Raw genomic sequence first — 17,344 nt, 5'->3', positions numbered from 1 at the left:
CGACTGTTCAGTAGTCCGCCTTATGTAAGCATTTCAGTTAACTGTCATCAACTACTTTAATGCTATCTTTGAACGTAAACAAGTTAAATTACATGGTTGATGCTGAGCCATCTTTTTAGTATTATAATTCAAGATAATGTTACTGGTTTCTCACAAATCAAAGTTATTAGAAAAAAGTTCTTAAATTGTTCACATAAGGACATATCCTCTTGCCTTCTAACTTAACTTTGTAACTTCAGTTTAATACAAGACATGAAAAAAATTTTAACATAAAAACAACAAAAATGCTACAAAAAAATAGTGTATTGTACATCTAAAACAATCTTTGATAATATGTGGAAAACTAAACAAATAAGAGTTTTGTGAAGTGACTACACATACCAACATGGGCTAATTTGATACTTACTTAAAAGCTGCCAAACATTACATTAACATAAACCTATTAACTTACAGGCTTAAAATAATAGCAATTAAAATCTCAAAATAATTTTTTTATACATTTGATTAGCAATTTCTGTTTTCCCGAAGGGCAAGTGTACTCGCTGGAGAGAGAGAGAGAGAGAGAGAGAGGGAGGGAGGGACAGAGAGAAAGTGAGAAACACACCCTGGGGGGGGAAGACACACTGCAATCCTTTCTCCTCCATTCTCCGCTCAGGATCCTGCACACACACACACAAATACCCAGAGTGATTTTCAAGCCACTGCATCTGGGACTTGAACCGTGGTCACCCATGTGGTAATTTAGCACCTTAACCATCACATCACCTGCTGGCCCCTTGACTAGTGATTTTTAAATTCAGTAAGAGAAAGAAATGAGTAAAAATGAAAATTTTTCAAAAATTATGGAACTGAGGAGAAATTAATACTGACCAATATAAAAACATTAAAATGCTTAAAAACTTGGGAAGTACAGATGAACAAAAATTAGACTGAACAGCCTATATAGCATAAATATCTCAGATATAAAATGTACCTGTCAATAGATGATCAAGAATACATGATAAATCAATGGGAAATAAAATTAATATTCATCAACTAGTAAATGGATGACTGGTTTTCTACTTGGGAGCAGAAGAGATTCATTTAGATCCAACCTCATAGCATGTGCAAAACAAATTTCAGACGAATTAATGATGAAAAAAAGGAGAAGAAACAAAAGTAAATACTGACAAGATACATAAAAAGAAGGTTTCCAAAATTAAAAATGAAAGAATGACGAAAAAAGATGAATACATTTGACCTGATAAATTTTAAACTGCTCAGTACTCCAAGAAAATCAACTTTATTAAAGAAAGCTGGTACAAATAAGTAAACACTCTCATCCTAGTTTTTTAAAAAGGACAAAGGAAATAAAAAGGTAATTACAAAAAAGGAAATGTACCCACATAGTAAACATATTGGAAAAGACTTTGTCTTTAGGAATTAAGGCAAGATGAAATATGATTTTATTTATTAAATCAGCAATGATTCTAAAATAGTATCAATGCTGGGGCCAGCAGGTAGCATAGTGGTTAAGGTGCTGAACTCCCACATGGCCAACCGTGGTTTGAGTGGCTTGAAACTCACGCCAGGCGTGTGTGTGTGTGTGTGTGTGTGTATGTGTGTGTGTGTGTCCAAAATCCCAGGAGGAGAATGGAGAAGGGATTGTGGTGTGGTCATCCAGCCAGGGGGTGACTTCTTGTTTCTCTCTATGCCTCTCTAGTAAGCATATAACAAAGATCTCTCTCTAAAAACACAAAATAAAAACAAAAAAGTATGGGGACCAGCAGATGGTGTAACAGTTATGTTGCTGGACTCCCATGTAGCCAATAGTGGTTTGAGTCCTGGACCTGGTGGCTTAAAATTCAAGTTGGGCACCTGAGCACATGCAAGCCCAAGATCCCAAGGGGGAAAGGGAGGAGAATGGATTACAGTATGGCCACCCCCTGGAGGATGATTTCTCTCTTTCTGTCTCTCTTTCTCTGTCTGGTGAGCACATGTGCCCTACAGCAAAAATCTCCCCCCAAAAAAGTATTAATGCTGTCACAGATTCATTGAAAAACTCCAATACATTACTTCTGAGAGCATAAAAGCAATCTGACAATATAAACCATTAAATATTAAAATATTTTACACTTTTAACTCAATAACCACTATTCTAGGAATCTTAAGAAAATGGTCCTAAAATAATTATCTTTAAAAATGTATGCAATGTTATTTCTACTTTTTAATTTAAAATTATTTTTTACAGAGGATAAAATATGTATTGTACATTATAAAAAGTACACTGTAAAATATACTGTAAAAACTTTATTTAGGGTAGAGAAGGGCTTCCAAAATATAATCCTGCCTCAGAAATAAACACGTAACACTTCCAATTTATCTACTATTTCTTTCTAATTGCAAACAAGAGCAACAGCACCTCAACAAAAAACACATCCAGTGCCCACACTTTGGTTTCTAATACCATTCTCCATAAAAAGGAACTAGCATTCCTTGAAGAAATGGCTGATTCCAGGGCTGGGACATGGATACACAAGATAAGCCTGGAGCATCTTGTGCCAGAAAATAGTTAAGTATTCAAAAAAGCAGAACAGGCCCAGCGATGGTGGTGCACAGGCAGTGTCGCCACTCAAATGGCTGGAAGCTGCATGGGAGGCCCAGCTGCAGTCCCCTGGCCACCCTGAGCATGCCGCTATGGTTGCATGTACCTCTAATTCTAGCAAACCGGGACGCTGGGGCAGGAGGATAGAGACACAGTAAGACCCTGTCAAGGATACCTCTCTCTATTTCTCTCCCTTTCCTTTTCCCTTTCTCTTCTAAAAAAAAAAAAAAAAAAGAAAAAAAGCATATAACAAAGATCTCTCTCTAAAAACACAAAATAAAAACAAAAAAGTATGGGGACCAGCAGATGGTGTAACAGTTATGTTGCTGGACTCCCATGTAGCCAATAGTGGTTTGAGTCCTGGACCTGGTGGCTTAAAATTCAAGTTGGGCACCTGAGCACATGCAAGCCCAAGATCCCAAGGGGGAAAGGGAGGAGAATGGATTACAGTATGGCCACCCCCTGGAGGATGATTTCTCTCTTTCTGTCTCTCTTTCTCTGTCTGGTGAGCACATGTGCCCTACAGCAAAAATCTCCCCCCAAAAAAGTATTAATGCTGTCACAGATTCATTGAAAAACTCCAATACATTACTTCTGAGAGCATAAAAGCAATCTGACAATATAAACCATTAAATATTAAAATATTTTACACTTTTAACTCAATAACCACTATTCTAGGAATCTTAAGAAAATGGTCCTAAAATAATTATCTTTAAAAATGTATGCAATGTTATTTCTACTTTTTAATTTAAAATTATTTTTTACAGAGGATACAATATGTATTGTACATTATAAAAAGTACACTGTAAAATATACTGTAAAAACTTTATTTAGGGTAGAGAAGGGCTTCCAAAATATAATCCTGCCTCAGAAATAAACACGTAACACTTCCAATTTATCTACTATTTCTTTCTAATTGCAAACAAGAGCAACAGCACCTCAACAAAAAACACATCCAGTGCCCACACTTTGGTTTCTAATACCATTCTCCATAAAAAGGAACTAGCATTCCTTGAAGAAATGGCTGATTCCAGGGCTGGGACATGGATACACAAGATAAGCCTGGAGCATCTTGTGCCAGAAAATAGTTAAGTATTCAAAAAAGCAGAACAGGCCCAGCGATGGTGGTGCACAGGCAGTGTCGCCACTCAAATGGCTGGAAGCTGCATGGGAGGCCCAGCTGCAGTCCCCTGGCCACCCTGAGCATGCCGCTATGGTTGCATGTACCTCTAATTCTAGCAAACCGGGACGCTGGGGCAGGAGGATAGAGACACAGTAAGACCCTGTCAAGGATACCTCTCTCTATTTCTCTCCCTTTCCTTTTCCCTTTCTCTTCTAAAAAAAAAAAAAAAAGGAAAAAGAAAAGGAAAAGAAAAACACTGGAAGATGTCAAAGGGACACCAAGTCAATTGAAAAATTTCCCAATGGCCAAACCTAGTCAATTTGGGCAACAAAATAAGCAACAGACTACTGGATTATAAATCTAAAATACAAAATAAACACCAATGTGTACATACTGATGAAATAAAGGCCTGACTGAATAAATACATGGGGGAAAAATATAACTCTCTCATTCAGAAGAATTTGAAACAGTTTATGTAGTCCCTGTTCCCTCAAGGTAGTAGAGCATAATCTGCCGCACCTTAGGTGCGCACCAAACACAGTGACGCTTTCCAAACCCTGCAGTAAAGGGAGAAAGAGTGAGTAACTTCGACCAGCAGTTAGTGTAATGGTTATGTCGCTGGACTCCCACGTAGTTGACTGCAATTGGTGTCCCAGACCTGGTGGCTTAAACTCACGCTGGGCACATATGCGTGTGTGCCCAAGATCCTGAGAAGAGAATGGAGAAGAAGGGATAATGGCATGGCCATCCCTCCGGGGGGTGATTTCTCGCTTTCTGTCTCTCTGTCTGGCAAGTGCATGTGCCCTACAGCAAAAACCTCTAAAAAAAAAAAAAATAAATAAATAAAGAGTAATTTTACTGCACAGCAATCTGACAAACATTACTCAGGTGATCAAGGTTAACAATGACAATGCTAAGTCATGATGACAGTCTGTACCTTTGATAACAATGTGACCAAAATGAAACTTAACCCTTATGGTCATCCTCCTAAAAACACATGATCCCAAGCTAATCAAGAGAGAAATATCAAATGAACTAAAATTGAGGGACACTCTCCAAAACTCTTGAATAGTACTTCTCAAAAATGGCAGTCGGGCCAGGTGGTGATGCTGGACTCACAGAGGAAGGTTCTGGGTCTGTGTCCCAAGGCTCCCCTAGGCAGACTCATGGTCTGCGCTGGTGAAGGCAAGGGCTGGATGAGGGCATTAAGACCCTGCTGGAAGTGCCTCTTTCTCCCTCTTGCTCTCTCAAAAGTTTTAGAATGTCAGGGTCCAGAGACACAAGGAATGTCTGAGAGACGCCTATGGTTTAGAGGAGCTTAAGAAGACATGATGACTAAATATAATCTGCTATCCTGGATGGGATACTGACATGAAAGGAGAATATAGGTAAACACTAAAAAACTCAAAGTATGGATTTAAGTTAATAATAATATACTAGTATTAGCCCATTTGTGTGACTATATATATTAACAAGAGGAAACTGGATGCAGGATACAAAGGAATTCTCTGTGTTATCTTGATAACTTTTGTGTAAATCTATGTACCTCCTAAAAGAAGTGTTTTCTTTTTTTAAAATCATAAACATGTTTCCATGTGAAAGGAAAAAGGCATCTCAATATAATTTTTAAAGTCTGAATAATGTTCTACTATAAGAATGTACCTCAAAGTTTATTTAATCCATCTGTTAACTCCTGGGCATTTTCAATTGTTTATAACATTTCCATTTTATAAATAAAAATAAGTGAACTGAAGATGAAATTAACACACTACCCTTCTTTTTTTTTTAGAGTGTTTTGCTATAGGGCATGTATGCTTGCCAGAAAGACAGAAAGAGACAGAGAGACAGAAAGCAAGAAATCACCCCCCGGGGGGATGGCCACACCAAAATCCCTTCTCCTCTCAGGATCTTGGGCACGCATGCACACGCTCCCAGCGTGAGTTTAAGCCACCAGGTCCGGGACTCGAACCACGGTCAACTACATGGGAGTTCAGCAACATAGCCATTATGCTAACTGCTGGTCCCAATACACTACCCTTTATTAGTTCTTGAGGACCAATTTCTAGAAGTGAATCCAATGTTATTTATAACAGTAAAAACCTGGAAACAATATAAATGTCCAATAATTAGGTAATTTTAAGCAAGCTATAGTATATCTACTCGATAAAAATAGTATGCTGTCATTAAAATATTTAAACTATTTGTAGAAACATGGGCCATATTTATTGTGATATTAAATAAAAACAGCAAGAAAAAAACTGTACAACTACTATGATTAATATACAAATTTAAATTTAAAACTGCAAAAGAAAAAGAAACCGGAAGGAAATACACCTAACAATAAAGAACTACCATCTGAGTATTAGGGCTTACTAAGTGTTAGACTTCAGAAATTCTTTGTTTTTTCAACTCTTCCTATTTTCCAAATCTGTCATAAGGGGCACAGAGTCATTTCTTTCTTCCTTTTTTTTTTTTTTTTCTGCCAAAGGGTATGTGTGCTCACCAGAGAGAGACAGAGAAAAGGAGAGAAGGAAAGTGAAAAAGCACCCCCGAGGAATGGTCACACTGCAATCTCTTCTCCTCCATTTCTCTCTCCTTTCGAAATTTTGGACATGTGCACACACACAGCCCAGTGTGTTTTTTAAGCAACCAGATCCAGGGCTCGAACTGAGCAGTCTGCTATGTGGGACCCAGGTGCCTCAACTGCCACGCCCCAGCATCATTTTGTAAAATGGGAAGAAAGACCTAAAAGAAAATTTCTACCGATAGTAAAATAAACGGAAAAACAGCAACTTACCTCCAGTTTAAAAGCCAGGCCTACAAATGGGTGGGAACTGTCTCTTTGGGAATTCATTAAGATTTTGGTCTTTTCTTTTGAATCACTTAAAATAAAAAGAAATACAAATCTATGAGATATATTTGATGCTAATTTTATATCAATTTTACAGAGTATTACCTGAGAAAAAGCACATGTGAGCTCAACACCTGACCTCACATGTAAGTGAAATTTCACTGAAAAAATCCATAAGTTCTTAGGGCTGTTACTACATAATGACAGGACTAACCAGACTAAAAAACAGACATGCCATGGTATAAGAACAAGAGAAAATTATCAATGAGAGTTTTTTTTTTTTTTTTTTTTCCTAAGAGAGATTTTGCTATAGGGTGTGTGCACTTGCCGGAGACACAGAGAGAGAGAAATCACCCCAGGGGGGATGCCCATGCTGCAATCCCTTCTCCTCATTCTCCTCTCAGGATTCTGAGCATACATGCACATGTGCTAGGGGTGAATATCAAGCCACCAGGTCCGGGACTCAAACCGCAGTTAACCATGTATGAGACCAGCGACATAAGCATTATGCCATCTGCTGGTCCTTTCAATGAGAGTTTTAAAACAGATTTTTACTTAAAATTTTTGTTAAAAATATGACTGCAAACAGTGGTGACAATCATCTTTAAATTCCCTCACAGTGTATAAGCGATAGAGTATTTCTGGACAAACTTTAATTCAATTTGCAAGACTTACCCCTCTTGATTAAGAATAGCATAATTCTGGACTTCAGATGGATTTGGGAGGTATTCTAAAACTGCATCTAAAAGAGGCTGGACTCCTTTGTTCTTCAAGGCACTTCCCACAAACACAGGAGTAAATGATCTATTTAGAGTAGCTCTTCGGATTGCAAGCTACAAAAACAAAAGGAAAGAATTTAATTATTAGTCAATGTTAAAACTACACTTTTTGCTTCAGGTCAACTATGAACCAACAAATGATAAAATGAAGGATATTCTTTGGAGTTCTGGCTCTAGTGGAGACTAAATTCAGGTCAAAACACACACGCAAAGTAATTTATTGTACAACCGCTTTCAACAGGCTTAGAATCGCTAACTTTTGATTTAGCAAAAATAAAATATAAACATAGAAAATAGAAACACACACAGAATGGTACAAAACAATACGTTAACAATTGTGCAAAATAGAGGAAAAAGCAATTTATGTGCAAAAACCAAAATCTCTGGAAAGATACACCTGAAACTATTAACTGGTAACCTGCTTAGGCTATAGAGAAGAGAGAAGTGGGGAGATGGGCAATAAGGGCAGGAGAGCTTCTATTATATAATTTTGTATACTTTTTGAATGCTTAAACTGTATGAAAATATTATATATTAGAAACTTTTTTTTTTCTTGATTTTTTGCCATAGAGCTCATGCACTTACCGGAGAGAGAGAGAGAGAGACAATGAGAGAGAAAGTGAGAAATCACTCTCCTCCAGGGGAGATGGCCACACCGCAATCCCTTCTCCTCTTGGGATTTTGGCCATCAGTGTACACGCATCAGGCGTGATTTTCAAGCCTCCGGGTCCAAGACTTGAATTATAGTTGCTCATGTGAGACTCCACTGCCTTAACCACTACACCAATACTGGCCCCTAAAAAACATTTTTTAAACAAATTTTGCTATAAGGTGCATATGCTTACTGGAGAAAAAAAGAGGGAGAGAGAGGGAAAGGCACCCTCTAGCAGGGATAGCTACACTGCAATCCCTTCCTCTCCACTCTCCTGTCAGGATTTTAGGCGCACACGCATGCACACACCCACACATGCCTGGCATATATTTTTCAAGCCGCAGGACATGAAACTCAAACCACACAGTCAGCCATGAGGGATCTAGCCACTGTAACTATCACACTATTACCTGGCTCTAAAAAACATTTCATTAACTTACTTTTTTCTTTTTTTAAAAGAAACTAGGAAAACAAACAGTAACAACATTCATAAATGAAGAGCTATGATAGCCTCTTAAACACTGATCTCTAGGTCCTGCCTCATCCCTTAGCACAAGCACTGCAGCCTGTGGCTCATGAGGCCTCAGAGCACGTGTGGAGCTTTAGCTCAGGCAGCTGGAGGACAACAGAGGTGTGGTGGCCACGGCCTGTCACTGAGAATCTGGAGGCAGTCTACAACTAATTCTCAGACCTCATGAACTGAGAGCAAACCTGTTATCCCTAAAAAGTCTAAAGGAAAACATTTATAGCCACGATCTCTAAACATCACCCTAATGACATGCAGGGTAACAGCTGAGCGCAATAAGAATATGAAAGGGGAAAAGACACATGAGAAGTAAATATGATTTGAAACTATTTTTAAGACTTGGCTTTGACTGTGACTAGGAATGTGGAAGTGGCTAGGTCACTAACTACTTAGGCTATTGTAAGTTACCTGGCCGCATAGGACCCTCCCTAATGTGCAAGGAAGCACACATTCTAACCTTATCATGCTTACTTTATATCCACAGAACAGAAGCAGAGACATTTGAGGGTGGTAGGTAAACAGAAAAAGGAAGGAACTGAAACCACCACAGGGCACCAGCACATGGTGTAATGGTTACGAAGCTGGACTTGCATGCAGTTGACCACGGTTTGAGTCCCGGACCTGGCAGGTTAAAACTCACACCAGGCGCGTGTATGTGCATGCCCCAAATCCCAAGAGGAGAATGGAGGCGAAGGGACTGCAGAAGCCATCCCCGCTGGGGGGTGATTTCTCACCTTCTGTCTCTCTCTTTTTGGTGAGCACACATGCCCTACAGCAAAATTCTCTCTCTTAAAAAAGAAACAAGAAATTATCCTATACACCAACCTAACCAAATATCTAGTTTTCCAAGATTTCCGCTCATTTTCTTAACTTACACAAGAAATCACCCCCCAGGGGGATGGCCATACCGCAATTCCCTCTCCTCCATTTTCCTCTCGAGATCTTGGGCACATACGCATGCATGCATGCATACACACACACACACACACACACACACACACACACACACCCCTGGTGTGAATTTAAGCTGCTGGGTCTGGGACTCATATTGCGATCGACTACATTGGGGTCCAGCGACATAACCATTACGCCATCTGCTGGTCCCGAAAATGACCTCATCTTTAATGAAAAGGGACCTGAATCCTATCAGGGAAGCATCAGAAAGATCTCCTGTGTGAAAAATACATACCCAAAGAAACTAGCATGGGTCCAAGAGAGCAAGATGAAGTGATAAACAGAAGACTAACAACAGAGCTCACATGAGGGGAGCAATGTGGAGACCAAGCAGGCCCTACGAATGGACAGACAGAAGACTCAGAGAAAGAAAACAAAAACAGGTTACGATTTGAGGGTTTCTGCTGAAATTTGCCAAACAGAAACTTCTGGGCCTGAGCAGGATGGCTTGGAAAACACTTAGCATGGAGGTGGCACAGAAGTAGAGGTCCCACATCAGCCTGTACAAATGAGTAACTAGTTTATGTATAATGATGTTCCAAAATTCCTGAAATGCAAAAAGATACATTCATTTGACCCTGACTCAGCAGCATGACAAGGGATTAGGGCCAGAGACTAATGATGTGGGCAGTAGACCTGGGCCTGCAGTCAAGAAGAAATGTGACAACATGAAATAGTACTAGGCAGAGTAGATATCAACGCCAAATTGAGAGAAAAAGCCATTTCTAATGCTAATGCAGTCGAAAAATCCTGTCACTACTACTCATCTCTGTGAGCAAAAGAGACACATAAAAAAGAAGATGGCATAGCAATGACATCGCTGGACTCCCACATGGCCAACTGCAGTTCAAGTCCCAAACCCAGGGGCTTGAAAATCATGCCTAGCATGTGTACGTGCATGCCCAAGATCCTGGGAGGAGAATGGAGGAAAAGGGATTGCAGTATGGATGTCCTTCCTGGGGGATTATTTCTCACTTTCCCTCTCACTGTTTCTGTCTCTCTGGTGAGTGCACACACCCTAAGGTAAAAACCTAAAAAGAGAAAAGAAGAAGAAATCAAAGAAATTTTTTTGGTAAATATTTTCACCTTGGGAACCAGCAGTTAGCGTAATGGCTATGTCGCTGGACGCCCACGTAGTCGACCGCGGTTCATGTCCAGGACCCGGTGGCTTAAAACTCACGCCGGGCGCGTGTGCGTGTGTGCCCAAGATCCCGAGAGGAGAATGGAGGAGAAGGGATTGCGGCGTGACCATCCCCCCTGGGGGGTGATTTCTCGCTTTCTGTCTCTATGTCTCTCTCTCTCTGTCTGGCGAGCACACGCGCCCTACAGTGAAAATCTCTCCAAAAAAAAAAAATTTTCTCCTTCACCTTCCAGTCATTATTATTGATGTAGTTACTGTCATCAAAATACATGGATTAACCCTAATGAATTTCTTTTATCTTTCAAAATATATTTTCATCTTTATACCCTCCAGAAACCCATCCCCACATGTTCTGTAGTCCTACCCCTTCCTAAGTCATGACAGGAATATGTATCCCATTGCTAGGCATTAAGAAAAAAATCACCAAAGGGCACATGTATTGGCGAGGGTGAGGATAGTGGCAACCTCCAGTGGGGCATGGTCACACTGAAATCCCTTCTCCCCATTCCTCTACCCTGTTGGGATTTGGAATAAACACGCACATGGTCCCAGCATGCTTTTCAAGCCACAGGGGCCAGGATTCGAACTGGTTGTTCATGTGGGATTCAGGTCCCTAAACCACTAGGCTATGGAACTGGCCCATTTTAGCCATTTTTAAATGTACAGTTTAGTGGCAACAAGTACATTCATAACATTGTACCACCATCACCACTAGTCATCTCCACAACTTTTTCATCACCCCAAACGGAAACTCCATAACCACGAAGTGATAACTCCCCATAACGCCCTCTCCTAACCCCTAGTACCATTATTCTACATTCTTTAAAAAAGGTAACATGCACATCGAGTATTTTTAGAGGAAACCAATTATGTTAAATGTACTCAGTAACATTACTAAAGCCTATCTTAGTTTGTTATTGCATCTCTAACAGGAATATCTGTGACCGGGTGATTTTTAAAGAAACGGAGATTTACTGACTCAGAATGTCGGAGACTAGAAAGCCAGAAAGTTTAAGGCTGATGTCAGGCCAGCCTACAACATGGCTAAAACAAGCGGACAGGAAGGTGGGTGGGTACAAACGGTGAGCTGCAGAGGGCACTCAGGAGAACCGACCTCTTCTTGCAAGAGCTATAAATCACTGAGTACCCCCCAAACATCAGTGCTCTATTCATGAGAATGTTGCTGTGATAACGCAATCACCAAGATCCAGTCACTACCCACTGGACCTCACCACCTCCCAACATTGAATTCCAAATCATGAAACTTTGGAGGACAAACCATCATCCAAACTGTAACAGTCCATGCACAAAAGTATCATAGCCGTTCCCCACCAAAAATTTATTTGGCTGGTTAATATATGACTTATTTAAAGAGCACTTGCCTTTAAATCAGAAACAGAGGGGATTTTTTCTTCTAGGAATAGCTCGCCAAGCTGCTCATCTGAATTGGCAACACATTCAATTAGTTCCTGCCGGTGGTCGGCTGCTGCTGCCCTCAGTTCAGGTGGAATTTCACCATATCGCACAATCTGACTAAGAAATGAAATGTTTCATTTTGGTACTTAAAGACTATCCAATTAACATAAAAACACCAATGAAAAACTTTAATGGCTAAAATACTGTTTTAGATAAGGTAGAGTTCTGATATATTCCCATTAAAATAGCAAATAAGACTAATGTGTACCTTTAAAATTCATATAGAATAGTGGGCAAAAATAAACAGGTAAAGCAATTTGCTTGAGTTTATATTACAGGTTCCATCCTTAATCCAAAAATCTGAACTCTAAAATGCTCCAAAATCTGAAACTTTTTGACTTCTAGCATTATGTCATGAGTGGAAAACTCCATACCTGACCTCCTTCATCTTATAGATCTTAGACAAAACAATCCAGTACAAAAATATACTATAAAATTACCTCCAGAGTATATAAGAAATATAAATAAATTTGATGCTCATGCTTAAATTCTATCCCCAAAATATCTGACTGTGTATATGCCAAAATCTAAAAAAAAAAATTCAAAATTCAAAATGTTTCTAATCCCAAGCATTTTGGATAAGGAATATTCAACCTACATATCACCTCAAATGTAATATTCTCTCTCAGAATGAATACTAAGCAAAACAGAGAGTGACTAGACCAAAAGACAGTAAATAAAATCTTTTTTTTATAGGGCATGTGCACTCACCAGAGTAAGAAAGAGTGCAGGAAAGTGACAAATCATCCCCTGGGGAGCCATACTACAATCCCTTCTCCAGTTTCCTCTCGGGATTTGGGGCACACACACACACCTGGCATTATTTTCAAGCTCCTGGGTTCAGGACTTGAACCACACAGCTACCCAAGTGAGATCCATGCCACCTACTAGTCCCCCCTAAACAAAATCATTTTAGAGAATAGTCTCCCAATCACACTTAAAAATGAGTTTATCTACATTTAAAAAATTTTAAATGTCCCTTCCTTCTCTTCGATGCTTTTTGAAATGTGTAAGTTTAATAATGTATTTTTAACACTTACCCAAAGTCTCCATCAAAATAGATGGCTTGTTCCTCGATAAGATCTATGATGCCTTTAAAGTTACTCTCCAAGCCAATGGGTATCTGTACAAACGCTGCATTATGATTCAATTTAGACCTGAAACATAAAAATACACTTGCTTACCTCATCTCCCCAAATCTCTCTGAAATGATCAAATAAATGTAAAAATAAGCAAATACAGACATCGTAAAACTGAGAAGGGGGTTAAAAGCAGATCAGGACTGGGAACCAGCAGTTAGCATAATGGCTATGTCGCTGGACTCCCACGTAGTCGACCACGGTTCGTGTCCCAGACCCGGTGGCTTAAAACTCACGCCGGGCGCATGTGCATGCGTGCCCAAGATCCCGAGAGGAGAATGGAGGAGAAGGGATTGCGGCGTGACCATCCCCCCTGGGGGGTGATTTCTCGCTTTCTGTCTCTATGTCTCTCTCTGTCTGTCTGGCGAGCGCACGCGCCCTACAGTGAAAATCTCTCCAAAAAAAAAAAAAAAAAAAAAAAAGATCAGGACTGAAAATATAAAACAGTTAGAAAAAGACTGACACTTGAGCTCACAAGCTCAGTAACCACAACCCTAGCTGGATAACCAAAAGAGAAAACCTCCAAAATAAGTATTTTCCCATGAGATTTCCTGAGAGCAAAAGTGAGTGGCTGGCCGGGAAATTACAGGACAGAGGAATAGCCAAGACCATCTCTCATGTTTAGATCAACTGACTCCGCCAAAGATGAGCACAGCCATCTAAACGAGTTTTCTGTTTCTGTGTTTTTATAAATTAGCCGGCAGGGGGGGAGGTGTGACCCTCTATCCTCAGAGAGTCTGAGAGGAGAGAGTGAGAAAGCATCCCCTACGGGGATGGTCATGCCACATTTCTCCCTTTCGGTATTTTGTGCACACAGCCACAGACACCCAGTGTGTTTTTTAAGCCACCAGGTCCAGAACTCGAACCACACAGTCACCATGCAGGATCCGGTAACCTTAACCATCAGGCCGTGGGCTGGCTCAGAAGGAGTTCTAAAAGGAAAACTCTTGGTGGATGTTTGAGGCAGACACACCACCAGCCGGGCACGCTGCACAGAAGCTGTGCTCTCTGCAGGGAGCACTCACTGGAAAAGAAACACGCTCCAGCTACCATGACTGACTCTACACTCTAATTTCTAACTAGGAAGAGAGCAGTAAGAATCACCAAACATTGAAAGAAATCAATAGCCTAAAAGAGAAGTATGAACTCCAGAAATAGCACTAACCCCCAACAAGAGTTACTAGAGAAAAGAAAATGCAAAGATTTGAAAATCACTTCTGTTTAAAGATGTTGCAATAAAGAGAAAATTTATGAAAGCTACATAATTGTTAAAACAAACCAAAAAACCCACAGGCTATATAACAGAAAGAACACAGATAATCATCAAATTAGTAAACTGGAAGAGTAATCTGAAGAATTCTCTCATATCTTAGTGCAAAAATGAAGAGACAGAAACTAAGAAAAGTTAAGACACAGAGGCCAGATCTAGAAGTTCCAAAATCTGTTTAACAGAAGTCACAAAATGTGAATGAATGCAGATAAATGGAATAGAGGGAAAAAAATTAAAACAATCAAATAAATACCAAAGAGAATTTTCTTGGAAAGACTCCACCTATTGAGTTCCATTTACTGTTGGGTCTATGGAAAAGCCACAACACGGTTTTGTACAGAAAAATACATCACGAGTTTTCCAATGACCCAACAAATAAGTCACTCAAATAAATACAGTTTTAAAACTTCAGAACCAAGTTTGATGACACTGAATTAATCATCCTTCTTGATAGAAGCTTTGCTGCCCAGATCATCACACTTGGTTTCTTGGGCTTAGTACCTCATTTGCTGCAGGGCCCTGGCTGGGTTAGAGCCCAGTCGGTCCAGTTTGTTAATGAAAGTTAGAAAAGGCACGTTGTAGCGCTTCATCTGCCGATTGACAGTCATGGTCTGGCACTGCACCCCTCCGACCGCACAGAGAACAAGGATGGCACCATCTAACACTCTGAGGGCTCTTTCAACTTCTATTGTGAAGTCCACATGTCCTAAATGTGAGAAACAGGCATGTGAGGGTTTTAAAGAGCAGTCTAAATTTTTAACATAATGCACTACTAAAAGATTATTTTTTCCTCTCTCTCTGCCAATTACCCAAGTCTTCTCATTAGAATGTAGATTCCTGAGCTCATGAATACCTTATTTACTTTCCCACCCTAAGGTCCAGGGCCCAAACAAGATCATTTTAAGAAGATACAAGAGCAAGGGCTGCCAGGTGGCGTGATGGTTAAGGCACTGGACTCCCACATGACTGACTGCAGTTCGAGTCCCAGACCTGGCAGTTTGCTTTCTCTTTCCCTGCCCCCAACCCCCGCTATGTCCCTCTCTGGTCAAATTAAAATATTAAGTGAATAAATAAAGTTAAATAAGATAATTCTTTACAAAAGAAAAAAGATACTAGGACATGGGCATCTCTAAAATCAGCTGGAAAATGTAAAAGGCAAGAACCTGCCTACTCACAATTTACTTGCACTATTTTTCATAGAAATCACATAAGGATGAAATGCTCTAATTTCCAAGCCAGTCTTTTCAGTAGAAACTCAGCGTTACTTTTTAGAGAGCACACGCCCTCTCAGGAGAGCAATGGAGGGAGAATAGACAGAAAGAAAGTGAGAAATCACCCCATCCCACCCCCACCCACCTGGGGAGAGAGCCACGATCCCTTCTCTTCCATGCTCTTCCTTTTGGGTACATACATACTCCTGGCAGCATGTCTTAGACTCGAGACATGCAATAGGCCATGTGGGATCCAGTCATCTCAACCACGATGCCACTGGTTGGCCGCAATGTTACATTTTTGAGAATTTATTTAATTCACAATTAACTGGGTCACATAGGAGAAACAACTAAGTATGTTTTTGCCAAAAGAAGATGCAATAAAACCAAGAAACGCAACTCACCAGGAGTATCTATAATGTTGATATTGACATCTTTCCACATGGTATATGTGGCTGCTGACTGAATAGTGATTCCTCTTTGTCTCTCTAATTCCATGGAATCCATGACAGCACCAACTCCATCTTTACCTTTCACCTAAACACAAGCAGAGCAATTCAGATTTCTCTGTTCCTGTATTCCAAGAAGGAAGAAGTCTTTACAGAGATGGAACCGAAACACAGTTAACTTATACAATTTTCCGATAAGCTAATTGTCAAACCATATTACCTCATAAAATAGATAACTGATTACAGGTTTTTCCCTGTGTTAACTGCCAAACCCTTTCCATGGCCGTCCTCAACAAGCGCAAGGTAGAGCAATCACCCTCGTCTTAGCAGCATCCTCACTCCCTCTGCACTGTCCCTGCCCACAGGCTTGCATCGAGCCATAACCAGATGCCCAAGAAGACAGATCTTTCCCAGCTCTGCTCCATGTGGATGCTGAGGACTACACAGGAAGGATTCCGCTTTTAAAGTCTATGACTTATCAAGATCACCTTCATTTGCAGAAATATCCTAAAGAGTTAAATTACTCAATGATATGGTAATGTCTTCAGGAGCATTTGAAGATGTCTTTAAAATAATTTTTGATTTATATATATGTAAATATATATAAATATAAATAAAAATATATATAAACTATTCCATTGATAATACATATCATTTTAAACTCATTTTCTACTTAACACTATACACATTTTCACATATCATTAAAAACTATATATAAACTATTTTAATGGCTGCTTAAGGATATATCATATTGACTTAACACTCTTAAAAGACAAACTGTTCAGAATACTCACAGTGACAGTCTCTAGCTGATTACTTAGAACATTTCAAGTCAACGTGAGCTGCCCCATTTGTGCAAGTGACTATGGTTAAAGTTCCACAGTTGCTACTGTTTTAATCTTGCTGGTTTTGCAAAGTTAATTAAATCCTAATTGTGAAACAATTAGCTCTAGTTCACCTGGGACCACCGTGAACCACGTACCTCATGCATTTTTGCAATTCTGCCAGTATAATAAAGCACACGTTCTGTTAATGTAGTTTTCCCAGAATCAATGTGAGCTGAGATTCCAATATTTCGTATTTTCTCATTAGGAATTACTCCTGATGAACACCATCGACAGGCCTTCCAATAAACCTGCAAAAAAAAAAAAAGGAGCTCCATTTAATGCTTTTTTTTTTTTTTTTTAAA

At 39.7% G+C, this 17,344-nt stretch overlaps 1 protein-coding gene across 1 annotated transcript in view; it reads right to left on the bottom strand.

Moving 5' to 3' along the window:
• The window catches only part of GFM1 (G elongation factor mitochondrial 1), a 47,409-nt gene that overhangs the window by 28,342 nt on the left and 1,723 nt on the right, over positions 1-17,344 (bottom strand). Inside the window, exons 2-8 of the mRNA XM_006152335.3 lie at positions 17,138-17,290; positions 16,111-16,243; positions 14,997-15,201; positions 13,127-13,243; positions 11,993-12,143; positions 7,234-7,391; positions 6,505-6,589 (exon numbers count right to left, since the gene is read on the bottom strand). Coding sequence (XP_006152397.1) covers positions 6,505-6,589; positions 7,234-7,391; positions 11,993-12,143; positions 13,127-13,243; positions 14,997-15,201; positions 16,111-16,243; positions 17,138-17,290 — 1,002 coding nt within the window. The remainder of the gene's footprint in view (positions 1-6,504; positions 6,590-7,233; positions 7,392-11,992; positions 12,144-13,126; positions 13,244-14,996; positions 15,202-16,110; positions 16,244-17,137; positions 17,291-17,344) is intronic.

This window comes from Tupaia chinensis, unplaced genomic scaffold (genome assembly GCF_000334495.1).
Source record: "Tupaia chinensis unplaced genomic scaffold, TupChi_1.0 Scaffold000349_1, whole genome shotgun sequence".
In the NCBI taxonomy this organism is placed as follows: Eukaryota; Metazoa; Chordata; class Mammalia; order Scandentia; family Tupaiidae; genus Tupaia; species Tupaia belangeri.
Note: the sequence above shows the minus strand (reverse complement) of the source record. Positions and strands in the feature narration are given on the sequence as shown.